The 27,713-nt window shown below is 41.5% G+C and overlaps 1 protein-coding gene across 8 annotated transcripts; it reads right to left on the reverse strand.

The window, feature by feature from the left end:
• LOC112080345 (thyroid hormone receptor-associated protein 3) lies at window positions 1–27,601 on the reverse strand. Of its 8 annotated transcripts, none has more exons than XM_070442513.1 (11): window positions 27,162–27,598; window positions 19,607–19,728; window positions 9,371–10,300; window positions 7,913–8,641; window positions 7,373–7,545; window positions 6,661–6,772; window positions 6,170–6,254; window positions 3,822–4,003; window positions 3,247–3,427; window positions 2,815–2,964; window positions 1–2,600 (listed from the first exon to the last, which is right to left on the reverse strand). In XM_070442513.1, the coding sequence occupies exons 2-11, from the start codon at window positions 19,696–19,698 to the stop codon at window positions 2,346–2,348; spliced, it is 2,889 nt and encodes a 962-aa protein (XP_070298614.1). In that variant the 5' UTR covers window positions 19,699–19,728; window positions 27,162–27,598; the 3' UTR covers window positions 1–2,345. The 8 variants fall into 8 exon arrangements, with proteins under 8 accessions (XP_070298614.1, XP_024001835.1, XP_024001834.1 ...); XM_024146067.2 differs by having other exon boundaries at window positions 3,247–3,439; XM_024146066.2 differs by having other exon boundaries at window positions 3,247–3,439; window positions 9,371–10,306.
• Window positions 27,602–27,713: the final 112 nt, after the last annotated feature.

The following is a 27,713-nucleotide window of genomic DNA, read 5'->3' on the forward strand; positions in this document are numbered from 1 at the left end:
TTAAATTAACCAAAGTTCTTTTTAATTTACATCTGAAAAACATTGGCTATAGGAACCATTTAAAAAAGTTATTGCCCCCAACCACATAAAAGTGAACATGAATGTGTCAACCACAACGTTTATCATGTATATTAAAGAGAAGTGCCTCCCACAGCAAGACATACAAATCCAAATAGTKCAACAGTCTACTTTTTCTATATTTTCTTGAACAGCAAAAAGAATTACCTTAAATTACCAAAAACCTTAAAACGTATTTTATATTTAACTAAAGTTGACTGTGTTGCACCCCACACAGTGTACTCTGCAATCCAAACTTAACATAGACGTTACACAAGGGGCAAAGTCCCCATTCAATGAAGAAAACCTATCACATCAAAGCATTGAGTGTGCCATGATCTAATCAATCACCAAATGTTCTTAATATACAAAGGAAGCATTGATTGCTACAAATARTTACAAATTGTCRCCTAATCAAAAGTTAAATGAATGAMTTTGCAAAGGTATTTCTGAGGCACAGACTTCCAATGGTGAGACATTAATACGTAGTACACACCCAACCCAAGACTAAGTTAACAGTTCTGAAATGTACAAGATATAACAAACCAATACAGGATTCTCAACACACTAGACAAGATAACAAACRTCCAGGTAGCCCATTGTGACTTTGCAGACAGGGTATGCCAATTTATTTAATAACAGTCTCTGTTTGCCAGTGGTGTAAAGTACTTAAGTGAAAAATACTTTAAAGTACTACCTAAGTCGTTTTTTKGGGTATCTGTACTTTACTATTTATATTTTTGGACTTCACTACATTCCTAAAGAAAATAATGTACTTTTTACTCCACACATTTTCCCTGACACCCAAAAGTACTCTTTACATTTTGAATGCTTAGCAGGACAGGACAATGGTCTAATTCACGCACTTATCAAGAGAACGTCCCTGACCCTATTGCCTCTGATCTGGCGGACTCATAGAACACATGCTTTTGTTAATTATGTCTGAGTGTTGGAGTGTGCCCCTGGCTATCCATAAATTAAAAAACAAGAAAATGGTGCTGTCTGGTTTGATTAATATTAAGTTTGAATAAGATTAATTCAAGGAATTTTAAATGATTTATACTTTAAAGTATATTTTTAAATTAACTTTTGATACTTAAGTATATTTAAAATCAAATGCTTTTAGACTTTTACTCAAGTAGAATTTTACTGGGTGACTCAACTTTTTGAKTAATTTTCTATTAAGGTATCTTTACTTTTACTCAAGTATGACGATTGGGTACTTTTTCCACCACTGCTGTTTGCTCTTCTGGGGGACTGTGAGCATCTGTTTCGCTCCACAATGCAGGTCTGTAGAATATAACCTTTGACCCGAATTGGTCCCATTGTCAAAGGGGTCATTTGCAAGATGCTGGACTAGCAAGACCACTATAAACCATACGGCCTAAACCATATAGACCATTAGAAACTGTCCCAGTTGTCATGTAAAAAGGGCTTTCGATTGCCTCTAGCTGTACTTTACCCTGGTGGAATCCAAAAACATGCTACAAAGTTGAATGTTAAGTAGTTGAATGCTACGTATTTGAATCCGTAGGTTACATTGTTGAATCCTAAAACAGTATACTGCATTTTCTGCGGTTGGCGGATAATAGTGTACGATTTATCACTACTGTATAATAAATAAATAAAATGTGTATCTTCTAGTATAGTATTAATCTGTTTGGCCTCAAAAGTAATTTAATTAGATAAATATGTGTCTGACATATTTGAACAAGTCTAAGGCACAAAAATATCCTCGTCATGCTTTGCAAAAAGGTGCGACTTTCTCGCATCAAGATATAAAAAAAACTGTTATGCAATGTTGCATCAGCCCTGTACTAAGAGGCATAACACCCCACAATGCACTGTTCATAGTGCTAACCTATCAAGCGCAGAGGTTGGTTACGTATAGTTCCTTTTCCAACACAGCAGTTCACTGTCTAACAGTGTTTCTACTATAAGCAGATAAAACAAGTTAGCTATACCCTGACAAAAGTATAAYATAATGTTGCAKAAAGATATTGTGTCAAAGAGAGTCCTGATTGATTCCTAATGTGTGTATTTGTGSACGGGTAACTCTCTCCCAAGTCCAGCCATTGTGATGGATAAAGGCTGAGAGCAGGGTCTTTTCTTATTGGACAAGTCCAGGTAGTTTCTTATTGGACAATGTTTGTTACTGGACAAGTCCAGGYAGTTCTTTCCTCCCCTGTTTCAGTCTGTTTTCATCCATTTGAACACGACCCAGATGACTTGAGACAGTAGAACATTGCCACTGTGCTGGTACAATGTTTCTCTCTCCCTGTTCTCCCTCACTGCTCAGTGTTTTCAATGTCTTCAGACTTCTCCTGGTCTTTGTGGTCCTGCTCCATTACCTYCTCCTGGGGCTCGCCCTCCTCCTCCCCCCCGTTGACCTGGAACTTGTCATGTGTCCACTTGGGGCTGCTTTTGTTGTTGGGTGGGCCAACGCTGGCCTTCCGGATAATGAAACGGCCCCTGCTGCCACGCAGGAAGTTCCCCCGTCCTCGGTTGTCCACCCACTTCCTCTCGCCCTCCCTGTCATCATGCTGAAGGAGAAATGGAAAGACAGGAAAGGAGAGAAAKAATTAATATCTTGACGTGAGCTTGAAGGTAGTACCATTATTAGCAAGTTCAAATKAGTTGTGAATTTGGTGAATTCACCGATTTGATTTGAGTAATGAATTMATTTGTGTATGCAATTTTATATATAGGCAAGAGGAAACAAATATATAATTTATAATGGCATGGGTACAAACCTACCAAGTAGTATTTTCGGCTCTTGGGGGTGTACTCTGGGTCCAAGTCSTCATTCTTGGGGTGAACTGGTATGGCCATGTTAGGGGGATTACCGTTAGCATTGTTTCCCTGGTCATTTCCCCTGTTCCAGCCCCTTCCTCTTATTCTAAATTGCTGCAATATGAGTCAGACACAGAGAACACAGATCACAAAAACAAGACAATTATTGCACAAATTAAAATAACTATCGATGAGTTTGATTTCCAGATAAATCTTTCCAAGTACAAAGCCAAAGAAGAAAATAAACTGCTATCATGGCATATTTTTCTATTTTAAATGGGTTTTTTTCAGGTTAGTTGTGGCGGTACTTTGTATTGTTCTTTTAATGATTCTATTCTTTATCAGATCCTTTACTTTCCAAAATTAATATGAGTGCACATCCATGAGCAGACTTACAAAGCCTCCGCGTCCTCGTCCCCTCTCCGTGGGGCCGCCATAGTCCCCCCGAGGCCCCAGCCTGGCCTTGTTAAAGCCCTCGTCTTTGAGCTCAGGCTCCTTGTGGGGATAGTCTCCYCCCCTGTGAGATTCGGCAGATGAAGAGGAGGAGCGAGAGCGAGATTGCYTCTTCTTGTTTTTCCTGGAGGAAGAGCTTAAGGTTGAGGGACCAAAGTAACTTTAAAAGWCAGTTTATTGTTAGCTCCATTGCTTGTCTTGTAAGACCCTGGCTAGTTGTAGATATGTACATGACTTGTAAAGTAAATGTAGTAAATGGAATGTAGTAAAGTAAAGTGATTGTGATGCTTGTGATAGAGAAGTGGTTCTAAAACTTCTCAGGGACCATCAGACCTTTCACAATTTTGTTGTAGCTCTGAACTAACTCACCTGATTCACATTGTCAAAGGCGTGATAATTAGTTGACAAGTTGAATCAGGTGTGCTAGCTATGTAATAAATCAAATACATGGAACTGCGGGGGGCCCCGATGAGAGGTTTGAGAACCACTGCTATAGAGTCTGAGTTGGTTGAACATACTTGGACTTCTTGTGGTGCTTGGAGGATTTCTCAGCGGACCTATCCATGCTAGCTTCTGGGGAGTCTCCTGAATCTCTCCCCCCATCCTGTTTATAATCTCTCTCCCGGGTGGAATATTTTTTACGGCGCTCAATATCCAKACGAAGGTCCATTGAGTCACCCTTAATTTTTTTACCTTCGTCCTGTGCAGGTAAAAATAAAAAGAACACAAGGACATGGACATGCTATGGGTTAGCATTGAGAGGTGCTGTCAGTCTGCAATCAGTCTTGTTTGTACACTGCATGCGAGGGGCCGGGAGAACTGTTACAAGACCATAACTAACCAACAAACTCTGGGAACTGCCCGTTTAACGGCTGCTGTGTAACATTTGACCGTCATAAGTGAAAACAGACCATTCAGGAACTACACTGAACAAAAATCAAAACGCAACATGTAAAGTGTTGATCCCATGTTTCATGAGCTGAAATAAAATATCCCAGAAATCTTGTATACGCACAAAAAACATATCTCTCCAATGTTTTGCACACGTGTTTACATCCATGTTAGTGAGCATTTCTCCATTGCCAAGATAATCCATCCACCTGACAGGTGTGGCATGTCAAGAAGTTGATTAAACATCATGATCATTACACATGTGCACCTTGTGCTGGGGACAATAAAAAGGCCACTCTAAAATGTGCAGTTTTGTCACACAACACAATGCCACAGATGTCTCAAGTTTTGAGGGAGTGTGCAATTGGCATGCTGACTGCAGGAATGTCCACCATAGCTATTGCCAGAGAGTTGAATGTTCATTTCTCTATCATAAGCAGTCTCCAACGTCGTTTTAGAGAATTTGGCAGTACATCCAACCGGCCTCACAACCGCAGACCACGTGTAACCACGGCAGCCCAGAGGACTTCCACATTCGGCTTCTTCACCTGCGGGATCGTCTGAGACCAGCCACCCGGACAGCTGATGAAACTGTGGGTTTGCACAGCCAAAGAATGTCTGCACAAACTGTCAGAAAACGTCTCAGGGAAGCTCATCTGCGTGCTCGTCATCCTCACCAGGGTCTTGACCTGACTGCAGTTCAGCGTCGTAACCGACTTCAGAGGGCATATGCTCATATGGCCACTGACAAGCTGGACAATTGTGCTCTTCACGGATGAATCCCGGTTTCAACTGTACCAGATGGCAGAAGGCATGTATGGCGTCATGTGGAYGAGTGGTTTGTTGATGTCAACRTTGTGAACAGAGTGCCCCATGGTGATGGTGGGGTTATGGTATGGGCAGGCATAAGCTACAGACAACGAACACAACTGCATTTTATTGATGGCAATTTGAATGCACAGAGATACCGTGACGAGATCCCGAGGCCCATTATTGTACAATTCATCCGCCACCATCACCTCATGTTTCAGCATAATAATGCACAGCCCCCTTTGGCAAGCATCCGTACACAATTCCTGGAAGCTGAAAATGTCCCAGTTCTTCCCTGGAAACCCATTTCATTAAGCTCCTGACGAACAGTTATTCTGTATAGTGTATCTATATAGTGTATCTGTGACCAACAGATGCATATCTGTATTCCCAGTCGTGAAATTCGTAGATTAGGGCCTAATTCATTTATTTCAATTGACTGATTTCCTTATATGAACTATAACTCAGTAAAATCTACAAAATTGTTGCGTTAAAATTTTTGTTCAGTGTACATTCCCAGGTCTGCACAACACAATGTTGAACCTCTGCAACACAACACAATGTTGAACCTCTGCAACACAACATAATGCGGTTTCAAACTCCTGAAGGCTGAGTTCATTGACTTTCACGCTGTTTTATTCCCCTAAAATGTTTCCGTTTTGAAGAGAGTTCAATGTAGCCATACCGCAAAATGGTCTCAGTCAATGTCATCAAATGACCRAAGTTATAAGTAGGCCTAGAGACTGTATAAGCACTCTATAAGYACAACAGGTTTTGCTTTTGACTATATTTCCCCTTATTTGTTGAAGAATAATACTTACTATGACATTTGTTTAGAGTCCTTTGAATGGCTTGKACACAGGAGCAATTGGCCGTTTCCATTTCTGACCCCTCATGTTTTTCGACTCAATGGCCTCAGGCAGGCTTGTACCCACAGTATAACCAAATCATCATACGTGGAGGGGGAGTATATAACACACAACAAATTGAATGTGCCTCGTTTTGCATTTGCTTTGCTTTTAGACRTTATGCATCTCCCTTCAAAGAAAAGCACAGGCTTAGACAGAGAACGCAGTCTAAAAGGTGGATGGCTGGCTCACTCGCTCGCTTGCTGTTGTTTTGTCAGGTTTCCCAAAATACTTCATATTTCAAAATGTTCAGTCACCTTGTAACTGCCATCCCCGGAGTTTTTCATCCCCTCAAACAGGTGAGAGTGTTTCTTAAAAGCACTGAGAGAAACATCAATTATCCTGCAAGAGAGAAACACAAGGTCTAACTTTGCCACAGCTCAGGTGGCAAATATAACATAAGCAAGGGATTACTCTAAAACATTTTAGGTCAGTGCTGCTCAGATGAGGACTGAAATGACTGCCAAGAATTACTCTTAGTTTCAAGTCTGCTGCTCAGGTGAGGACTGAAATGACTGCAAGGAATTATTCTTATTTTCAGTGACGATCAGATGAGGACTAAAATTAATTGTCTACGAGCAATGTATAGACCCGGATGACTCCAGGATATCACATAGCAAACAAGACSACCATTGAACGTGCACTGAATGACAAAAGGTAAGACGAATACCTTTGCAAGCTGTGATAAAACTAGAGGAGATGCCACAGCACACTGAAGGTGAGATGGTCACGCAGAAGGAGACTCTACCTGTGTATCTCGGGGCTCTTTCTTGGCTTCATCATTTCCTTTTGTGCAGCTCTTCTTTGGTACATGGCAAATCGCTCATTTAGAGTCATTCCGTTGGATGGAAAGTGCTGTGCTGTAATCAACAGGAACCAGAACTTGTGTTACACAACAGATATGACCATACATTCTGTGCCAATGCACNGTGTTACACAACAGATATGACCATACATTCTGTGCCAATGCACCTTCCTATTACTTTAAATTCATAAGTTACGCACAGTGTTAGCTTGTGACCATAAAAACAATATTTTCAGCTGTATCAAAGGTTATATATATATTTTAATGTGAGTTCATTAGCCTCATAGGGTCATAAAATGTATTATACCCATGCAAATGTTTCATAGCAATGAAAAACATTTTTGGAAAACTTCTCGAAACCAAATTCAATTAGATAACATTTGTGCCTGAAAAACGACTCGATGTTTTTTTGGTGTACAGCAATATTTTTCCATAATCTTTCCCACACAGGATTGCAATGTGTGGCAGGGCTAGATAGGCATACTGGCCAAGCTATTTCACAAGCATTTGGCAACCCTTTTCAGTTTGACCTATCAAATTATATACTCTATAGGCTATATAAACCTTTTGATATCGCAATTGCACCTGTGTTAAAGCACAGCTAGCAGAGAGACTGGTCAGTTGCAAAGGATCATGGGTGAGAGAGGTCAGTCACCTTTTATGTAGTGGACAATGGTGACAATGTGCTGTGCAAACAGCTCTGAGGGACTCCTTTGTAACTGTGTGGCCTGAATGTGCTGGAAGACAGAGCGAAACTCCTGCTCCTTTTTAGTAGGATGCACAAGATCCCGTGATGACCTTCGCTCACCAACCATAAAGCCAGAGGAGCTGGGGAAGAGACAAAGCAAAAACATTTCATTTGATGTTTCACCTTTTCCCTTTATGGCGAAAATAAACAGAGAACAAAGAGAATGGGATCTTTCTCATGAGACTTTAATAAACACCTGAAAGATTTAAATCGGGAGGGGTAATGTCAGTATCTCAATTGTCATAGCACACATCTTTATTCATTTTGACAAAGCTCATGGTTTCATAGAACTATGACTCAAAGAGGCTATAAAACATGGTCCAGGCCTGAGCCAAAGAGTGTGTCTCATGATTCATGGCTTCCTGCTAATGGAGATTGAAACCTATCCAAGGCGATAAGGCATCAGAGTCTCTGTGAATCTATGTGATGATGGTGCATACTGCTTACCTTGCCATGTCATCCCTGAGAGAATCCATTCTGACACTGAACTCCGCTCCTCTTTTCTCAGAGGCCCTTGGGGGAGAGTCCTCCCCCCTGACCACGAACATCTCTCGGTCAGAGTTCCTCCATGGTGCGGGTGTGGGGGACGGGCTGGAGGCAGCTTTCTCCTTCCTCCTGTCTTTRCTGACGTTCTCCGGGGAGAAGCCTCTGAGCATGCCCGCTATGGCCTCTCTCTTGGCCAGGGCCGCAGCTATGGCCGCAGCCTTCTCCTGCTTCCGGCTGCGGTAAATCTCCTCCGCCATGGCATCAAGATCATCATATTTGGCAGCCACCTGCAAGTTGGCCAGGTCCTCCCACTTGCCGAAGCGCTCCTCAAATAGCTCGCGGGCCGAGAGGGTGACTTTGCTCTTGGGCTTGGGCGACTCGTCGTCCTCCYGGTCATGCTCTTTGCGGAGCACCTTGGGACGGGGCTTGGGTATCAACTCCTCTTCCTCGCCATCGCAGGAAAAGAAAGGGGAGGCTTTCAAGAAGCGGTTCAACGACACATTCCCCTCATCGTCAAAGTCTTCCCTGTACTTCTCATTCTCCCCTTTGTCGGGCTCTCTGTCAAAGATGCCCCCAGAGGCCTTCATGCCATTCCCTTTCTCCCGCTCCACATCCCCACCWTTGGTTTCCATCTCTCTGCCATTCTCCCAACCGGACTGCTTTTTCTTATGATTGTGCTCTTCCAAGAACCTAGACAATGGCGAAGAGAGAAAGAGAAACAACTGTGTTTAAATGCATCTTGAACAACAGTTCAGGTGAGTGCCCTGCAACTTTATTACAAAACAATGCGAAAGAAATAAGGATGCTTGTCAATGGTGTAGGTAAAAATCCCATTTATTGTGGAAGACTTAGGGTAATGGATGATAAAGTTGTAAACATAGAATATGACGGCCAGSAAAAGATCTCCCTTCTTCAAAGGCCCAAGCCATGAGGGATTTGTCATGGTTAGTGCAGCGTTGACTGGCCAAGAAAASACACACATCTCAAACCTCCCAAGGGTCTGGTATGCCTTCTCAACTTACAAACTCTTGTTTCAGCATGCTATGACGACCACCRCTTCCCCAAGGGCTTAGGGCCAAGAACAAATACCAGGGACAAATCMTTCTACGTGGTGCATGACGCATTGGGAAAGAACCATGAATTCTAAATACAAATAAAAGACTCATACAATTGGCACATTACAACGATCTACTAACCTCACTAAATGAAAGGTTTCAATAAATATGACAGATATTTCCTAGCCATGAAAAGGGTCTTTCACCAAAATGTTGACAATAATCGTGTGCTACAACGTGAACTTGGGGGCAGTAAATTCTTGCACCAGAAATGAGAAAAACATGGTAGTGTGTGTGTTAACCTTTCACTTCTAAAGATATTTYATAAGTGGCAAAGAGAAAAGGAGACAAATATTTGTATTACCTTTTGAACACTGAAGAGATAGCTGCTTTATCCCCTGCYAGGTTGTCTTTAGAGAAGAAGCCAAAGCCAGAGAACACAGGTGTGGGGCTTTTCTGAGAAGGGCTTTTGGTGGAAGGTGAACTGCCCACCGTCTGTATCTGCCATGAGGGGGCACCATTGTAATTGGGGCCATTAGCATTAGTGCTTTTAGGAGAGGGACTAGACTGGGTCGAAGCTGGAGCGCCCTGACCAATGATAACAGCTGAGCGCACCTGAGGACTTGACCCCTTGGGGCTGTTGCTGTGATCCGTCACGCCCTGCCAGTTAGCCTTGGGCTTGTCCCCACTGTCGCCCCCATCAGGCCCTGCAGACCCCCCTGTGTTCTCCACGGGCTCACCATGTCCTCCTCCTCCTTTCTTCTGGACCTCCTTGGAGGCAGAACGCTCCTCCTTGACATCCTTAGAGTTCTGCGTAGCCGACCCAGAGCCCGACCTGCGTGTGGGAGAGGAGGAATGTGAGGAAGAGGAGTGGTGGGAACGCCGGGATCGGGGCGAGGAAGAGCGGTCCGAGTACTTGGAGTGGCTGTGGGAATGAGGGCTACCAGAGCGCTTTTTAGGGATACGGGATCGTCCCTGTCTCGGGCTGTGGGGTTGTTGCTGCTGCTGTTGTTGTTGCTGCTGCTGCTGCTGTTGGGGGTGCTGCTGTTGGGGGTGCTGCCTGTAGTTCTGCCAGTTATTGGGGCGGTAGTTGTTATAGCCGCCTCCCCCACCCCTCTGGAAGCGCCCCCGTGGGAAGTAGCCACRCCCTCGGCCTCTGAAGTAGTAGGGCCTCCGGAAGCCTCGGTGGTAGCCCCGGAACTCGCGGTTATTATTCTGGTACTCCCTTGGGTAGTTCCGTTCTCGGTTATTGTGGGATGGAGAATGAGATCTGGAGCGCGAGCGAGTGCGGGACCTAGAGCTTTGAAAGTGGGAGAAAGAGAGAAGGCAGAAGGGATAGAAAGATGAAAGGGAGGGAAGACGAAGAGAAGATGACTGATTACACCTTCCATTGTATAAATATCATTAGAAAAAAAGTACTTTGAGGAATAAGGTGTGCAATGCTGTTTTTCTCAAGACTATAAACAACCTTATAGCCTGAGCAATACATTTGTTTGTGTTGCTTAAGAAAGTGATGCTGTCCTCCTTCCAAGACGTTTGAAACAACTAGGCCAACACATTTTGTTTCAAGTTCACATTGGGTCTACAGCTTAAAAAATAATCAAGTGCCTGCTGGTTACAGGAAGAAAAGAAAAAAAGGGACAGACACTCATGTACTTAGCAGTTTTGTTTCTGCAAAGTACATCATAATCCCATGTATATGGCACACTGACGCATCTGTGTGCATCTGACAAATATATTAACAGAGGYAGCAAACCACATCTTAAAATGTAACTGCTGGGAAGTGGGAATACATGGGTGCACAATGGAGAAAAACAGACTTCTCGATTCGTCTAGAGACATGGCTGTGAGGTCTACCCAGTCCACATGGTGGCTCCATAGCACCATGGACACTAAAGCATAACCGAAGTAGCCTTCAGTACCACTAGACAAGTTTCTCCAGGTTCTAAACAATCTATCGCCTCTGTAAGTATTAAGATTTAGTTGACCATCTGTAGCTAAGATGGTCCATCTTAGCTACAGTAAAGAAAACAACCTAATTTAAAGAGGATACATCTGAGACTACTCACATATCAGCACGATCCGACGATAAATAGCCTAGTAAATAGTCAGAATCCTTTGATAACATATGAGTTAAGTCATTAAAATCTCAAACTGCTCRGCAGCTTTGCACTGCAGTCGATATCCCTACGCAGGCAAAAAAGTCAGCATTACAGAAAAATACCTCAAATTACATCACTTAGACTAAAAGCGCACAAAATCGAAAAAGAAAACCACTATTGACAGAACAATCTAGTACTCCTAAGTAAGACCCATCTGGAAACCTTTGAAGTAAACAACAGAGCCCTGCGGTACTACTCACCCAGTGTGTTTTTTCATTGGAATAAAGAGTGAGTAGAGAAGGTAGTGCACCGAGCAGCATTGCACACTCACATTGAAAGCAAGACACTCTGCATCTCTTATGCTGAGCACTAGTGGAAAGAGGCAGTCACATGGGCCATATGGGAAAAATGTCTACTCTAATCCTTCAAAGCAAAAGGAGGGGGCTCGGCTTGCCAATTACCCTGGCTGGCCAGCCTGCCCAGAAACCTAGACTAAAAGGAGAAATTCAGTCAGCCAGCTACTATATACAGGGATTTAGGACGGCTAAAAGCAGTTTTATGATGGAAATGGCCTAATATTACATAATACAGCATGTACAGCATTTTAAAACCAAACAATGTAGGCTATCTTTGCATTGGATTTAAATTTCACTTGAAATGCTAAGGATTTGTGGGTAAATGCAGTACTTTTGATGAAGGAACATTTCATAGAATGCTTACATCTAAAATAAGTCATTTTTTTGGCGTGTGCCGTCTTGTACTGCGAGAGGGTTACATTTCATACACTAAACAGTGATAGGCCAATCCAGGTCCAGCATTGACTTGCAAGTTCAAGCCATCTCTTTTCTGAACTCACAGAACTCAAGACCATGGCTTAATAGTGCCATGCAGTGTCACTCCACAGGAGAATAGCTGCCATGCATTTTAGACTCCACAAAACAATTCTGCCAGCAGTTTCCCTTGCAAATGAACAACATTGCAGCCGACTGACAGATTCATTTCCATTTAGGGCTACACATCATAGTAAAAGCACTAGGTAGATGTTGAACATGTAGCCTATTAAGGAATGCCAATATCGTAGTAAGGGAAAAGGGGGTACCTAGTCAGTTGTACTGAATGCATTCAACTGAAATGTGTCTTCCGCATTTAAACCAACCCCTCTGAATCAGAGATGCAAATAATTCTGAAATGTTTCTGGTGCAAGTCAAAGGCCTGTGTAGTAGTGGGCGAGCTCATTACAATAGCCAAGAACCAAGTCTCACTGAGGCAAGTGTGCCATCACAGCACCAGAGCTCTTTCCCACACACATCAATTCCCTTTGTATAAAGTGCACCCGACCCTGGGTAAGGCCAGTACAAAGCTGTTGTCGCTCTGCAGTTAATATGAGCGCCAACTCACCATAAAACACAGGAAATGCATGGGTTGAGGCAGGAAATCAAAAAGTGTATGCTTCAGCACCACTGTAACCCCTTCCAAGCACACTCAAATATTACACCATGGACATCTGCAGAAAGACTGGGGTGTCAGCTATGACATGACACCTTGACTGTAACGAGTACACTGAGAGTCGGGAAGCAAGTTCAGGGAGTGAGTGAGTGTTTTAATAAATAAACAAACCAACAAACACAAAACACAAACAACGCACCGACATGAAACAGAGTCAATAACACCTGAGGAAAGAACCAAGGGGAGTGACAGATATAGGGAAGATAATCAAGGAGGTGATGGAGTCCAGGTGAGTGTCATGAGGCGCAGGTGCGTGAGACGATGGTGACAGGTGTGCGGGATAATCAGCAGCCTGATGACCTAGAGGCCGGAGAGGGAGTATACGTGACATTGACTTTGAAAAAATCTATTTTGGTTATTGAACTACACTAAGTGAAGTGGATTTACACTATTAACATAATTGAGTTAAAGGAATTTCATCATGGGTCTCTGATCTGACCTACATATAAATGCATAACTATGGATATGAATGTCATTCTCTTCATGGTGATGTATCCTGAATAGGTACACAAAGGTAGAAATATGCAATATCCTCCTTTGCATATTTGGATATTATTTTTAATGAGCTCCGCCACCAAACAAGACCCTATTTGGTTGGTCCAGAACGGACCAAATCTGAACCAATCATTGACGTCTATGTTTCACAAGTTTGGACATCAAAGTACAGCACAGTAGAGCTCAGTAGAGTATAGTAGAGTACAGCACAGCACAGTAGAGTAGAATTCAGTGCAGTACAGTAGAGTTCAGTAGAGTAGAGTATATTAAAGTAGAGTAGAATTTAGTCAAGTATAATTCAGTTCAGAACAGTATTCGGAACTGTACAGTTCAGTACAATACATTATAGTGTACTCAACTCTAGTGTGCTCTACTGTGTACTGTACTGAACTCTACTCCACTCTATTCTCGAGTACTGAACTATACACTGCTTTTCTTTACTTTACTGTTGTAAGGGGTGCGTACTGGCGGCAGAGAAGTCAGACGCAGGAGAGCAAAAACTGTGTTTCCAACGGCGCAGTTTAATAACAAAAACCCACCGGAAAACAGAACAATCAATAAATGGGTACATAACCCGACACACACCAGACAATACGTGCACAAGCACTTACAATAAACAATTCCGGACGAGGACATGGAGGGAACAGAGGGTTAAATACACAACATGTCATTGCTGGAATTGAAACCAGGTGTGAGGGAAGACAAGACAAAACCAATGGAAAATGAAAGGTGGATCGGCGATGGCTAGAAGACCGGTGACGTCGACCGCCCGAACGCCGCCCTAACCAGGAGAGGGACCGACTTCGGCGGAAGTCGTGACAACTGTACTCTACTGTGCTCTACTGTACTGTAATGTACTGTGCGTTCCAATTTTGTGTAACATAGATATCTATGATTGGTTCAGATTTGGTCCGATCTGGGCCAAATGAAGGATGAGGATGCTGCTGGTTACAGTAAATGGAAAGAGAGGGGGCTCATGGGTAGGTGTCAGTAAGAGCTGTGAGAGGTGACATTAATTGGAGGTAGAGAAGGAGAGAGAGAGGGAGGGGTTGTCCGACTCTTCACACTCTTGCTTTGACCACCTGACGACAGAAATAGAAAGGATACCGTTATCAGCTGAACATAACCATATTCCAGTGGAAGGACAGTAGCAGGTGACCCAACTGTGGTTTGTGACTACTATGATTTCCCATTTTAGCAGAAATTCTGTTACCGATCTTTCTGAAATTCTGTTACCGATTTGGTCGCAGAATTACAAGTTTTATCCACTTAATAATTCATAAACAAAGTGTATATTAGTAAAAACACTATAACTAATTGATAGCTCTACCTTTACTTGTTATTTCTGTGAACTTTCATTATCCTCTCTCCTCTTATTAGAAATTAGAAAATATCTTAAAGATAGAGWATGTGGGATATTGGTAAYAGAATTTCAAGGCACAAGGCAATGTTTCTTAAACTTACTGAAGGCAGAAAACATGTTAAGTGTTGATATTATTTGGCAGGGGTCTTTACTTCAACATTATTGTGTTTTAATGTATTTCTAATTGATGACTTTATGACTTTCTCTGGTAGATGTTTTATAAGACCCATTTTCCATGTTTGACAAGAAATCAAAGCCTTCGCTTATTCCAGCTTTAAATGACGTGCAGCTTATAAAGGCTTCATAAAGCCTTCAAAAAGCCTTCATAAACACTACATAAATGTGTTACAAATAATCTATAACTATATGTCATGCCTTATAAAGAAACTAAGAAACGTAGATTTTTTTGTGTAGTTGCCCTTTAATTCTGCGCTCATGCCCTGCACTGTGGTTTGGTTAGAGGGTTTTCCGTAGTGCAATAATCGCACATGTGATGATTATGTATTCCATATACAATGATTCGTATTGTGACCGCCAATGGAATGGGTGGAGTAAATGGCCAGCAACACTTCATATTATTCAGAGCCCCAAGAAATGACACCATATATACAGTACCAGTCACCTACTCATTCAAGGGTTTTTCTTTATATTTACTATTTTCTAAATTGTAGAATAATAGTGAAGACATCAAATCTATGAAATAACATCATGTGCTAACCAAAAACAGTGTTAAACAAATAAAAATATATTTTCTATTTGAGATTCTTCAATGTAGCCACTCTTTGCCTTGATGACAGCTTTGCACACTCTTGACATTCTCTCAACCAGCGTCATGAGGTAGTCACATGGAATGCATTTCAGTTAACAGGTGTGCCTTGTTAAAAGTTCATTTGTGGAATTTACTTCCTTCTTAATGCGTTTGAGCCAATCAGTTGTGTTGTGACAAGGTAAGGGTGGTATACAGAAGATAGCCCTATTTGGTAAAAGACCAAGTCCATATTATGTCGAGAACAGCTTAAATAAGCAAAGGAAAACGACAGTCATTCATTACTTTAAGACATGAATGGACATTAGACCGGTGGAAATCTGTCCTTTGGTCTGATGAGTACAAATTTGAGTTTTTTGGCTCCAACCACCGTTTCTTTGTGAGACMGAGTAGGTGAACGGATAATCCCTCCATGTGTGGTTCCCACCATAGAGCATAGAGGAGGTGTGATGGTGTGGAGGTGCTTTGCTGATAACACTATCAGTGATTTATTTAGAATTCAAGGCACACTTAATCCGCATGGCTACCACAGCATCTTGCAGTGATATGCTATCCCATCTGGTTTGCGCTTAGTGGGAAGGCCCTAAAAATTGTAAAAGACTCCATACACCCTAGTCATACTCTTCTCTCTGCTACCGCACGGCAAGAGGTACCGGAGCGCCAAGTCTAGGTCCAAAAGGCTTCTCAACAGCTTCTACCCCCAAGCCATAAGATTCCTGAACAGCTAATCAAATGGCTACCCAGACTATGTGCATCCCCCCCCCCCAATACGCTGCTGCTATTCTCTGTTTAATATCTATGTATAGTCACTTTAATTCTACGTACGTGGTCATATTACCTCAATTACCTCGACTAACAGGTGCCCCCGCACATTGATTCCGTACCAGTACTCCCTGTATATAGCCTCACTATTGTTATTTTACTGCTGCTCTTTAATTATTTGTTACTTTTATTTCTTATTTTTTACTTATCTATTTTTTACTTAACACATATTTTTCTTAAAACAGCATTGTTAGTTAACGGCTTGTAAGTAAGCATTTCACTGTTGTATTCAGTGCATGTGACAAATACAATTTGATTTTATTTGTATTTCAACAGGACAATGAACCAAAACACACCTCCAGGCTGTGTAAGGGCTATTTRACCAAGAAGGAGAGTGATGGAGTGCTGCATCAGATGACCTGGCCTCCAAAATCACCCGACCTCAACCCAATTGAGATGGTTTTGGATGAGTTGGACCACAGAGTGAAGGAAAAACAGCCAACAAGTGCTCAGCATATGTGGGAACTCCTTCAAGACTGTTGGAAAAGCATTCCTCATGAAACTGGTTGAGAGAACGCCAAGAGTGTGCAAAGCTGTTTAACACGCGCTATTTCATAGTTTTGATGTATTCACTACTATTCAACAATATAGAACATAGTAAAAATAAAGAAAAACCCTTGAATGAGTAGGTGTGTCCAAACTTTTGACTGGTACTGTACATTCTATAGACCCTACGGAGTACTCCCTACAATACTTTTACTGCAGCACCCAGAATAGTTATTGCTCTATAAGCCAATGTGAATGTGGGGTGTGGTTCTCTATCAGAGGCAGCTGTCTATCGTTGTCTCTGATTGAGAACCATACTTAGGTAGCCTTTTCCCACCTGTGTTTTGTGGGTAATTATTTTCCGTGTGTGTTTGTGTGCACCTCGGTTTGCGTCACGCCCTTTGCTGTTTACCTGTTTGTTTTTTGGTTGTTTCGGTTTCACTTTCATTAAAAGATGTGGAACTACATGCACGCTGCGCCTTGGTCGATTTATGACAGGGAGTTTGAGGATAGCGAGCGTGACACCAGCAAATTAACCTTTATTTGCTGTAATTTAAAGTAGTTAAAGGGTTGAATTAGATTATATACTGTAGCTGCCTCAGTCGTTATTTAAAATAATTTTGGTAATTTTACAGCAATTGCTAGCTAGATTAAATTTAGCAAGCTAGCTAGCAGGCTCAGCTAAATAAAAATCCCCTTAAATACATCCACGTCTCATAGTCACATCATGAAATTTGTAAATGAAAGGGGAATATAATAATATGAATCGAGTGGAATTTCCCATCTCCCCATTTAGTTTCTGGCGCTGCACAGAAATGCCCTTATCCAGATGGTGTGACAAAGGCATTTCCTAACAGACATGCTAACTTTCTTTGTTGTTACGTTTAAGGTTGGAACCAACATCCAGTACCTCCATGAGGCAGAGAGGCAAGAACCATTTGTCCGCCATCTCAGGGACAAGCTGCACTATTCACAGTTCTGTGTAATGTTCAATGTAATTGCATTGCTGGACTTGAAACTTTTAACTATTTGTATTGTTTAAAAATATGCATATGAAAGGACATGTATGGGTTAAACATGTCTTTGATGTTTATTTGTTAGAGATAATTCATTTGTGTTAACATCATTAAGCCTTGATGTATGTGTTAGGAATGACCAAAGGTGTCTGACTTTATAGTAAGTACAGCATCATATGACTTTATTTTTATTTAACTAGGCAAGTCAGTTAAGAACAAATTATTATTTACAATGACGGCCTAGGAACAGTGGGTTAACTGCCTTGACAGATTTTTACCTTGTCAGCTCGGGGATTCGATCTAGCAACCTTTCGGTTACAAAATGTTTCTGACTTTAAATGAAGTAAAACATCATGTAATATAGTCTGAATGGATGTGCTATGAATGACGGAAGATGTCTCACTTCAAAAAAAGTATTACAGGACACTACATAGTGTCAGTAAATAGGTTATTAACGTTCTGCTGATTTATGAAGGTTCTCTCATGATCCACAGGTTACTGTGAGGTATTTAAATGGGTTAATGGACCTGCAAAGCTTTTGCGTGTGTCAGAGTCAAGATGATTTGGAGTAGTCCAACCTGAGACCACCGCAACAGGTGGTTGCGCAACAGGTGGTCTTCTGTTCCCATGCATGTTCCCATGCTGGGAACCCTGGGCTTGTTCACAACCTGTTACAATGGTGCCAACATTTTGTGGCTGATCTTTCAGTGGGGGAGTGGGTGAATGTGTCGAAGACCTGATGGACCCAACACCGCACGGCATGGCTCGTTTTTGTTGTGTGCGTGTTTGTGCACCGAGGAACATGTAACTTGGTTCCAGAAGAAAGACACTTTCAATTTCTTTAGGTTGGGAGCTTTCATCAAGSTWAGTGTTTCTTGGTGTAAAATCRTCTCCAGGCTATTGCACACACAGCACATATAAGCCTGGGATATCAACCATTCAAAGTTGTCCTTAGTGGGAGTGACCATATAATTCTAAAGGATTGACCTTACTGAGTAACGTATTTGTCATTGTCACTAGCTAACACAGTAAAAAATTAATAATTATGGCAAAATCCTGCCCACTTCCACAATTTATCTTCTTAAAATGTGATTTTAAATCTAACCATAACCAATAAAAGCCAAGTTTGATGCGTTGGTCGTCCAGAACTTCCGCACATTTGGGTGGAAGGGTCTGCGAATGAGATTAGGGGTCTTGTGACTAACATGACTTTTATTTTAGATCGTAATCCAATCCTTCGACCCAACATCTCACCCTTTATAAAGCACATGGTTATATCAYATTCGACATAGTGATTTATGTTACATTTGACATTGGTGATTATGTCACACGGTCATGCCACATTTATGGACCCTTTATAAAGCATGATATAAGGTAATAGATACTTTGTAACACATTTATGACTCAGCTTTCATTTGACACCCAATTTGACATGCTCCTATGAACTTCACATGTTGGTGATGACAAATGAAACATGCCATGCACACAATTTGAYATGCTCCAATGAACCTCACATGTTGGTGATGACAAATGAAACAGGTCATGCATTGAGGCCCAAAAATAGCATGTRTAGTCCACACATAACTGTTGGAGGTCAGCAACCAATCAGGAGCATTTAAAACATTTAAAACCTTGACTAATCGACATAGCAACAACCTTTGTTGGGTCAAAAGCATTTCTTACAATCTATGTGTAGCATATCTGTCAAGACGCTGTCAGCAGCTCTTATCTCGTTTTCAATATAGACAGAAAGACGGAAACAATCTTTCTCAGAAAAAGTGTTGTTGTCTTGTTTCTGTTTCAAAATCTTCTTCAGGCTCTCTACGCATGTAATGACCTTTTGTGAAATTTATAGACAGAAAAAAAATACTTMATAAGTCCTTATAAGGTGGAATATGTTGCCTCATCCATCTTAACCTGTTTATAGGCAAAATAATATGAATTCATAACAATGCCCTAGTTTGAGGTGGTCCTAGTTTGAGGTGGTCCGTAATTTGTAGGTAAGCAAGTTAGATAAGTTACAGTAAGTTACGTTGTTAGCCACCTGTAGCGATGTTTCCGAGATCTGGATCGTGAGCTGCTTCTGGAGCGGGAGTGGGACCGAGACTTGGAGGCTGACTTCGTTGCCTTGGACATCACTGCAAGCTACCTCTTTGAGACAACAGCCTGTCAGACAAACAGAGGGGAGTCAGTGATCATGAGCATCTACTCAATTTCAACATTTCACCCACATTTTAATAGGCCCACATAGGCAACATTGAATAAGTAGAACAAGGAAAAATTTTATCAGCTAAAGTGCTGGTCATAGGATTAATAAACATGATTGACTATGATTAAATTTTTGCGTACAAAAACTGATATTCTTCAATGAGGCCTACTACATAGGAGATACCCACAATTTAATACAACTTAACAAGATAAAGGATTCTTTTTTTGAAGATTTAGAGCAAAATGGCTGTCAAAGAGTAAAAGTGGGCAAATCTGTAAATCTGTAAATCACTGTGACCGAAGTGTCAGGTGGCAAACTACAACCAGACGGCTAGGCCGCTGAATGATTATCTACAGTCAATGCAGAAACGGAGGGATTAAGATAAAGATCTATGACTCCAGAAAACCATGACAACAATACCTCCAAGAGACATAAAGCTTTTGTGCAAAAATGTGCAGTGAAGCAACTTTAAAAGAAGTGCAAAAAAAGCTACTAGCGTACACTAACTATTGCTGCCAAAATACTGTTGGAGAACAGTGTGGATACTGCAGCAAGTAACATAACCAGTTTCATGTAGTCAGTCAAACCAGTTTCATGTAGTCAGTCAAACCAGTTTCATGTAGTCAGTCAAACCAGTTTCATGTAGTTAGTCAAACCAGTTTCATGTAGTCAGTCAAACCAGTTTCATGTAGTTAGTCAAACCAGTTTCATGTAGTCAGTCAAACCAGTTTCATGTAGTCAGTCAAACCAGTTTCATGTAGTCAGTCAAACCAGTTTCATGTAGTCAGTCATTTGCATTAAGGAATCTGTTTCATTCCAGTGATGAGACTGAACTTTTGACTTGTATTAGTCCCAAGAAAAGATGAGGAACCTTACACTAAGTCTGCTTACGTCTAGACGTCACTATAATGGGATAGATGCATTCTAGGCTCAAGCCTCTATACACACTTTATATATCCAGTAACAAATGGAACAATCACCTTACATTCCACTAGCCTGTCACATTGTCCCTAATTATTGTGCTAGTCTAAGGAATGGTTGATGGGAATGTTTGTTCTCCCAAGAGAGGAAACCTTATAGCCAGCTGTTCAAAAATAGACTAATGGCAGCTTTCAACAAAGATAAAAGAGGAAAGAGTAGGGGTTGTTTCACCACTATCTTTCTTCTTACCAAACGCCCATTAGTCTCATTGTTATGACAGCATTCTATGGTATCTATCCGGCACAGAGTCATACTGAAAACTCATTCATCATTCCAATATTTAATAGTATTACAACCCTGTTTTTGTTCACTTGTAGAAGATTTTAGAACCACTTCACGTGCAAAGGTGGAAAATAAAAAGAGAGAAGGAGTATGAGGAGTGACAGCAAAGGCTTTATGGACACGATGCGACCAATGAAGAAATAGCAAAATACATGACTGATGTTTATAACACGTTTATAGCATACAAATCAGTCTCAGCGCTAAATGGAATGTAATAGAAATGACARCCAACATTTACAGGTCAGGGGCRTTACTATATCATCATTATACACGACAGAACAAGATGGTGCCGACAGACACGGTCGCCCTGTTTCTAGCTCCTAGACAACTTTGCAGTTTTTTTTTATGTTGTTGTGTTATCTCTTACATTATTTGCTCAGAGCGTTTGTTGGATTATTACAGCTGAGAAAAAAACAACTTTTGGACATTAGATCAGCAGTTGCTCACCATAAATTTGAGCAGAAATTTGACTTCCCTGACCTGAATCCTTTGTTTGAACTTTCCGAGGGAACTCTATTCATCTGGGGGCTGCACCAAAATTCTGACGTCGGTGAAGAGGAARAAGTCCAGAGAAGTGGAAGAAGAAGTGGGGCCCTAGTCAGACTCAAGCGGCGTGTATACCATCCCTGGACAATAAAGTAAACAAGTTCAGGGCGAGGATCTCCTTCCAGAGAGACATCAGGGAGTGTAACATACTCTGTTTTACAGAACCATGGCTCTCTCCGGATATATTGTCCCCGTCCATTCAGCAAGCGGGGTTCTCCATCCATCGCGCAGACAGGAAGAAAAAACTCTCAGGGRAAAAGAAAGGCGGAGGGGTTTGTTTCATCATTAACAACCCATGGTGTGATTGTGGTAATGTACATGAACTCAAGTCCTTTTGTTCTCCCRATCTGGAATACCTCCCCATCAAATGCCGACCACATTACCTCCCAAGATAATTTTATTTGGTCATCATCACTGSAGTGTATATTCGACAGTACAGGGACAAAGTGGAGTTGCAATTCAATGGTCAGGATTTGGCATAAGCAGCATGAGTCCATGGACCCATCATGCCTGGTACAGGCTGGTGGCAGTGGTGAACTGGTGTGGGGAATGTTTTCCTGGCACACTTTAGGTCSCTTGATATCATTTGAGCAACAAACGTTTCCAACACCTTGTAGGCCCCGAATAATTCAGTCTGTTCTGGAGGCAAAGAGGGATCCGACCCGGTACTAGATGGGCGTACCCAATAACTCTGACATTGCTCGTTCTGATATTTTTTATATTTTTTTAATTTTACTTTTTGGATTATGTGCATATTGTTTCATATTGCTAGGTATTATTACTGCACTGTTGGAGCTGCACTGTTGGAGGATTTCGCTGCACCTGCAAATACGTGTACGCGACCAATAAACTTTGATTTGATTATACAAAGTYACAAGACATTACTGGAGAGCTTTATAAGTTTCACAGACTGAACAACTGGGCTGCCAATAAAGAGAAGAGAAGAGGTCCCTCTGGCTCACCTTGAATGTTAACAATGTGTGAAAAACACTCTCCGAAATAAAGTCATTGAAAGGATAATGGTCATATGGTGTCAGACCAGCAAGTGGATTGGCTCATGAGAGTTGAGAAGATGATCTGATTATTGGGCCTAATGCAACGGCCAATCAGTGGCCCGAGAGTGTCCATTCTAGAATAGCACTAACATCTTAACATGTTCCTTACCCCCGTGGAGGGTAAATACGATTCCTTAAGGGGATTCTGGCTATATTCTGAGAATGACTCATATGATCCAGCAGATGAGGTTATTCAGTCTATGGACACTCTCCATGGCACATGATCTTCGGTCTAAGTGAGTAGGGATCAAAACATTTATTTTTCATTTTGAGAAGCATCTGAGGGGAAATGCCGTGAGGAGGAAATTGCAGACTAAACATTGGGAGGACTTCAAAAACGGTGCACCGGCATCAAGCAGCACATGGTATATCGCAGAGTATATCCCTGCTACTGTTTTGGTGAGTACTGAAATGGATCCCCCCTCCTGCTACTCCTCTATGGTACTCCTTCCCTCGCTTTTCTTCATTGCAGACTGCACTTGTTATTTTTGGCTTCCAGGGCTAATTTCCTGAAGGCACTGGAATATGCTTTTATTCTTACCGGGCACATTTCATGACCAGCATTCAGAGCGTTTATTTGGAAAATAAAGGGAACCTAAACCCTGGTCAACAGATGGTATGGCATATTAGGAAATGAGACATTTTGTAAAGTACTCTCTGCAGAAGACCTTTATCTCCCAGTCATACACAGTTGACTTAATACCTGTAGCCTATAGCTGTATAAGTGCATATACTGTAATACCAAGAATTTGTTTAAAACTCATTAAACAAACAACATCTCTTTTAAGGGTTCTCTCGGGACAGGTTTCATATGGCTGAGAATAAACCTTTCTGAAAGCTCTCAAATGCCTGTCAAATGAAACTAAACAAGATGGGGGCCATAACTGTGCATTCATCCACTAGGTAACTAGAGTATAATCACTTCCTTCACTTAATTTTGTGTGACTGGTTTATCTTACTGGTAAAACCGTGTAGYGCATTGCAGGGGCCAAAACTGGGCAAACTGGGCATTCAATAGGTAACTATTGTATCATGTATCATCATCTTTAACTTAAATAGATGCTCCCCTGAATTGTGTGTGACTGGTTTATCTTACTGGTAAAATGGCAAGGATATGTGTAGCCCATTCCAGGTGTAGTTAACTGTAACTTAATAAGTAATAAGTGTCAGTAAAGTGTGATGAATCATGGGTCCATTTCAGTCAGAGCACAGTGACCCACTTCCAATTGATAACCAGAGGCAGCTGCCTGTCTCCTCCTAGCAGAGTGTGCTCCCCAGCCTAATCACTAGGATTTAAACATCCAAAAGGCTGTAACAAGCATCTACACTAATTATGTACCCTCTACTGACAGACACACAAAAACACCCACCGTGGTGCAAAGAGTGACAGCTGCTCAAGCCCGGTCACCTGTTTATTTTATTTAAGGGCAGAAGTTGTTGCGGACAATGGTTGGGCAACTCGATACAGCAGCAAGAGTATAAACAGACACACCCCGCTCAATCAACTACTCTATCATTAAGACCTGGATGCCTCAGAAGCAGCTGGAATCACATTTGGCAACTATATGGACCACTGAGACAACACTCCCAACAGCAACTGTCACTGAAATGTGGGCATCATTGTCAGAGTGTCAGTGTTTTCCCTCAAGACGTGGCTTTGTAGAGGCGGTTCATGGATTGCCAAGCGGACTCTGCTGCTGGAGTCAAGATACACTGTGTCGCTTCCTTCCATACAGTTCCATGGACATCATAGGATAATTATTATGCTTCTTAAAGTTGCCTTATTACCAAATAGGCCCATTGTAACTTGATTTAGGCCTATTAATAATGGAACTCTCAGATAAGAATTAACTCAACCATGACTGCGTCATTGTGATTTTCTGAGGCAAACTCATCACTGACCGAAGCTGACAAACCAACATTGAATTGGACAATGCAACAATAATCATTAATACCATTTGGGGGCCCCCCCCCCCCCCAAAAAAATCACTTAATAACTGAAAGGCTGAGAAAGTTATGTGGTTTATTTTCTCAAAGTGAGAAAATACAGGGTCCCATAGCAGTGTCCTCACTTAAAGTTCAGTGTCTGTCTACGTGAGACAGTCCCTCTATTGGGTGCAACCGCCACAGCGGATTCACATCCACTCCCACCAATGGAGTAGGATCCATGTGCAGTACATATAATCACTCTTTGTTCCTACTCGAGATTTCTTAAAAACCTCCTCAGTCAGCACTATAATCAGTATGTTTATTTCTTGCTGTAAATAGGAGGAAAGTTCATATCTATGTGAGCTTTTGATTTACACAACTGTTGTCCTGAAAATACATAGCAGAACAGTACTGAGGCATCCTCAAATTGTGAGGACATGCTACTCAACTTGCTGCTATCAAGATGGCACTCAACAGCTAAAGGTCCTCTCTATTTTGGTCCGTTGTGAACAGCATGGCAAATGGCAAGCTATCGTTCCTTATATCAGCAATGTGATGAGATTATGTATATGTTAGGTATTGCCCATTGACAGACATCTTCATTCAAATGTAGTCTAAAGCTGTAGATATCTGATGTATTTGGTCAACTTTCAGTGTCAGCCATTCTACCAGGGCCAGGGTCGTTGCATTCACACACACGTGATGTTATCCCAGAGTTGACAGAGTCAAAAACGCCATATCAAATTGTCGACTTCTCCTGTGAACTCCACCTTTTCTCATCCCGTTTTGCGATTGTCTGAAAAGAAATGTCACGTAAAGTTGTGAATCCTGTGAAAAGACAAGTGTTGATACAGCACCCTGTAGATACAACACCTTGACACTGGAGAGTGCCAGTTACAGGGGTGTCCTCAAATGTACACCACAAAGAATTGAAGGCATCACCCATGCATTCACAGCATCAACTGTAGAGTAGTCAACAACAGAGCATACATACTGTAAAGGACCACAAGGCCAATTACTGTAAATCCTATTGCTTTACAATGATCCCCATTAACAGCAAATAGAAAAGTTATTCTTAATAAATAAACAAGTGACAGTACAGTACAGCCTCTTTGTTATAAGGACCTGTGCCAGGATACAGGTGGGAATGTGGTTACACCTTTCTTATCTGTGTACATTTGAACAGATATTATTTGCATTAAGAGAACAATAAACCAGGATCTTAGAGCAAACTGCAACAGGATATGCTATGATGTAGTGATTATTTATGAATAGGGCAGCACAATTAACCATGTCCCATTTTTTACTCAGAAATAATTAGAAATTATAATTGGGGGGTGAACTATGAATGGGTTTTGCTCTATGCAACTGATGCATTTATGAAGAAAGCTGGATACCTCACTGGCTGACTGAACTCTAGCATTGCTGATCAATCAATTGACAACATGAAATGCATTTAAAGTGAAAGTGACATCGAGCTGTTGACTTTCTGTAGCTTGTAGTGATGGGCATTCCGGCTCTTTTCAGTGAGCCGGCTCGTTCGGCTCAGCTCACCAAAAAGAGCCGGCTCTTTTGGTTCCCAAACGGCTCTTTAAAAAAAATATGTTTTGTATCGTTTCAAGTCAAAACAGTTTGCGATAGTTTGACTATGACTGGTGTTAAAACAATTCTAATTAAATGTTTAAATGAAACCATCTCTACCTTAACCACAATGTATTTAAAAATGCATTAGTTTGTTATGAAAAAGAATGCTATTAAACATTTACATTTAAAGTATAACTTTTTAATGTATATAAACAAAGTGCATATAAATCTAACCATTCAAAACGAATACAATCTGAACAGCGTAATATAATATTGCACCATATCAAAGAAAAATAAATAACAATGTGCAAAACGGTAGCATCCCAGTTAAAACATTAAACTGGTCCCTCTTTTCTCTATCTTCTTTATTGCCATGTTATAACCAGCAGCACACAGCAATGCTGACCATATTTTGCTTTTATGAGAGATTTGCATTCAGAAATGCAAGCTGCCTCACTTTCGAGGGGCTGATGCGGTTTCTTCTCTCRGTAATTATTTGTTTCAAGAAGACCCTCTGAGGGAACGGATGTGGCAACTATGCAGAGTCTCTCTGTCATGACTTTAGTAAACCGTGGGTAGACAGAGGCCTTGTTCTTCCACCAGCTCAGAAGATCTGCAGATCTTTCAGAACGAATGTGTGGTGCACTTGATACCTAAATTATTTTATTAATTTTTTCGTTCTTTGAATTAGTTAATTCTATTCATTTAAATCTTTTGATCATTCATATCTTATTTTTTAAATATTTTTATAAATAGATTCGGTTCTTCTGATATGCGAGCCGGCTCCCAACGTTCACCTACAAGAGCCKGCTCTTAGAGCTGACTCGTTCGCGAACGACCCATCGCGAGTAGCTTGACAAATGGTGTCGAAGAAATCCCAGAGAAATACAAACATAACATTACACTGTATCGTGCCACGAGAACAACCTCACATGTAATACATTATAGCATATATAGTAGCTGGTTGGGATAAAATGACATACTACAGCAGGGATAGACAGGCTATAGCTTACCTCCGATAGTTCTGTTTTTTTCACGCTCCTCTGGCGGGTCCGGGTCGTATAGCTTCTTGGGTGACAGTCGGCGGAGGATCCGTTTTGTCACACTGTCAACCAAGTAATTTTCGATGATAGGTTGCAGTCCGAATAAACAGGCCAGTTGAGCTAACTTTGGCTACTGTGTGTCAAGCATCATATTGACCGAAAAATGTGCGGGAATGACGTTTATCAGCTCGTTCAACAAGCCTTTTATCAGGTCCGTTTTGTATTCATGTCACATTAAATAACTAGAGCAGTTGTAATGCGACACTGCGCTGTGCGCTCACGAGGAATGAATTCAAAGTGGAGAAATTATCCGAGAACGCATACAATACGAAGCTATAGTACTGACTACAGTAGAACCTTCCTTCGCAGCGCAGCAGGGGGTGTGAGTGCTGCTCAGTGCTCAGCGCACGCAGGTCAAATTTCCTTCCTGTTATTCCCTCGTCAAACATACACTGAACAAAAATATATACGCAACATGCAAAGTGTTGGACCCATGTTGCATGAGCTGAAATAAAAGATTCC

The sequence above is a fragment of the Salvelinus sp. IW2-2015 genome, unplaced genomic scaffold, assembly GCF_002910315.2.
Source record: "Salvelinus sp. IW2-2015 unplaced genomic scaffold, ASM291031v2 Un_scaffold16268, whole genome shotgun sequence".
Taxonomy (NCBI): Eukaryota; Metazoa; Chordata; class Actinopteri; order Salmoniformes; family Salmonidae; genus Salvelinus; species Salvelinus sp. IW2-2015.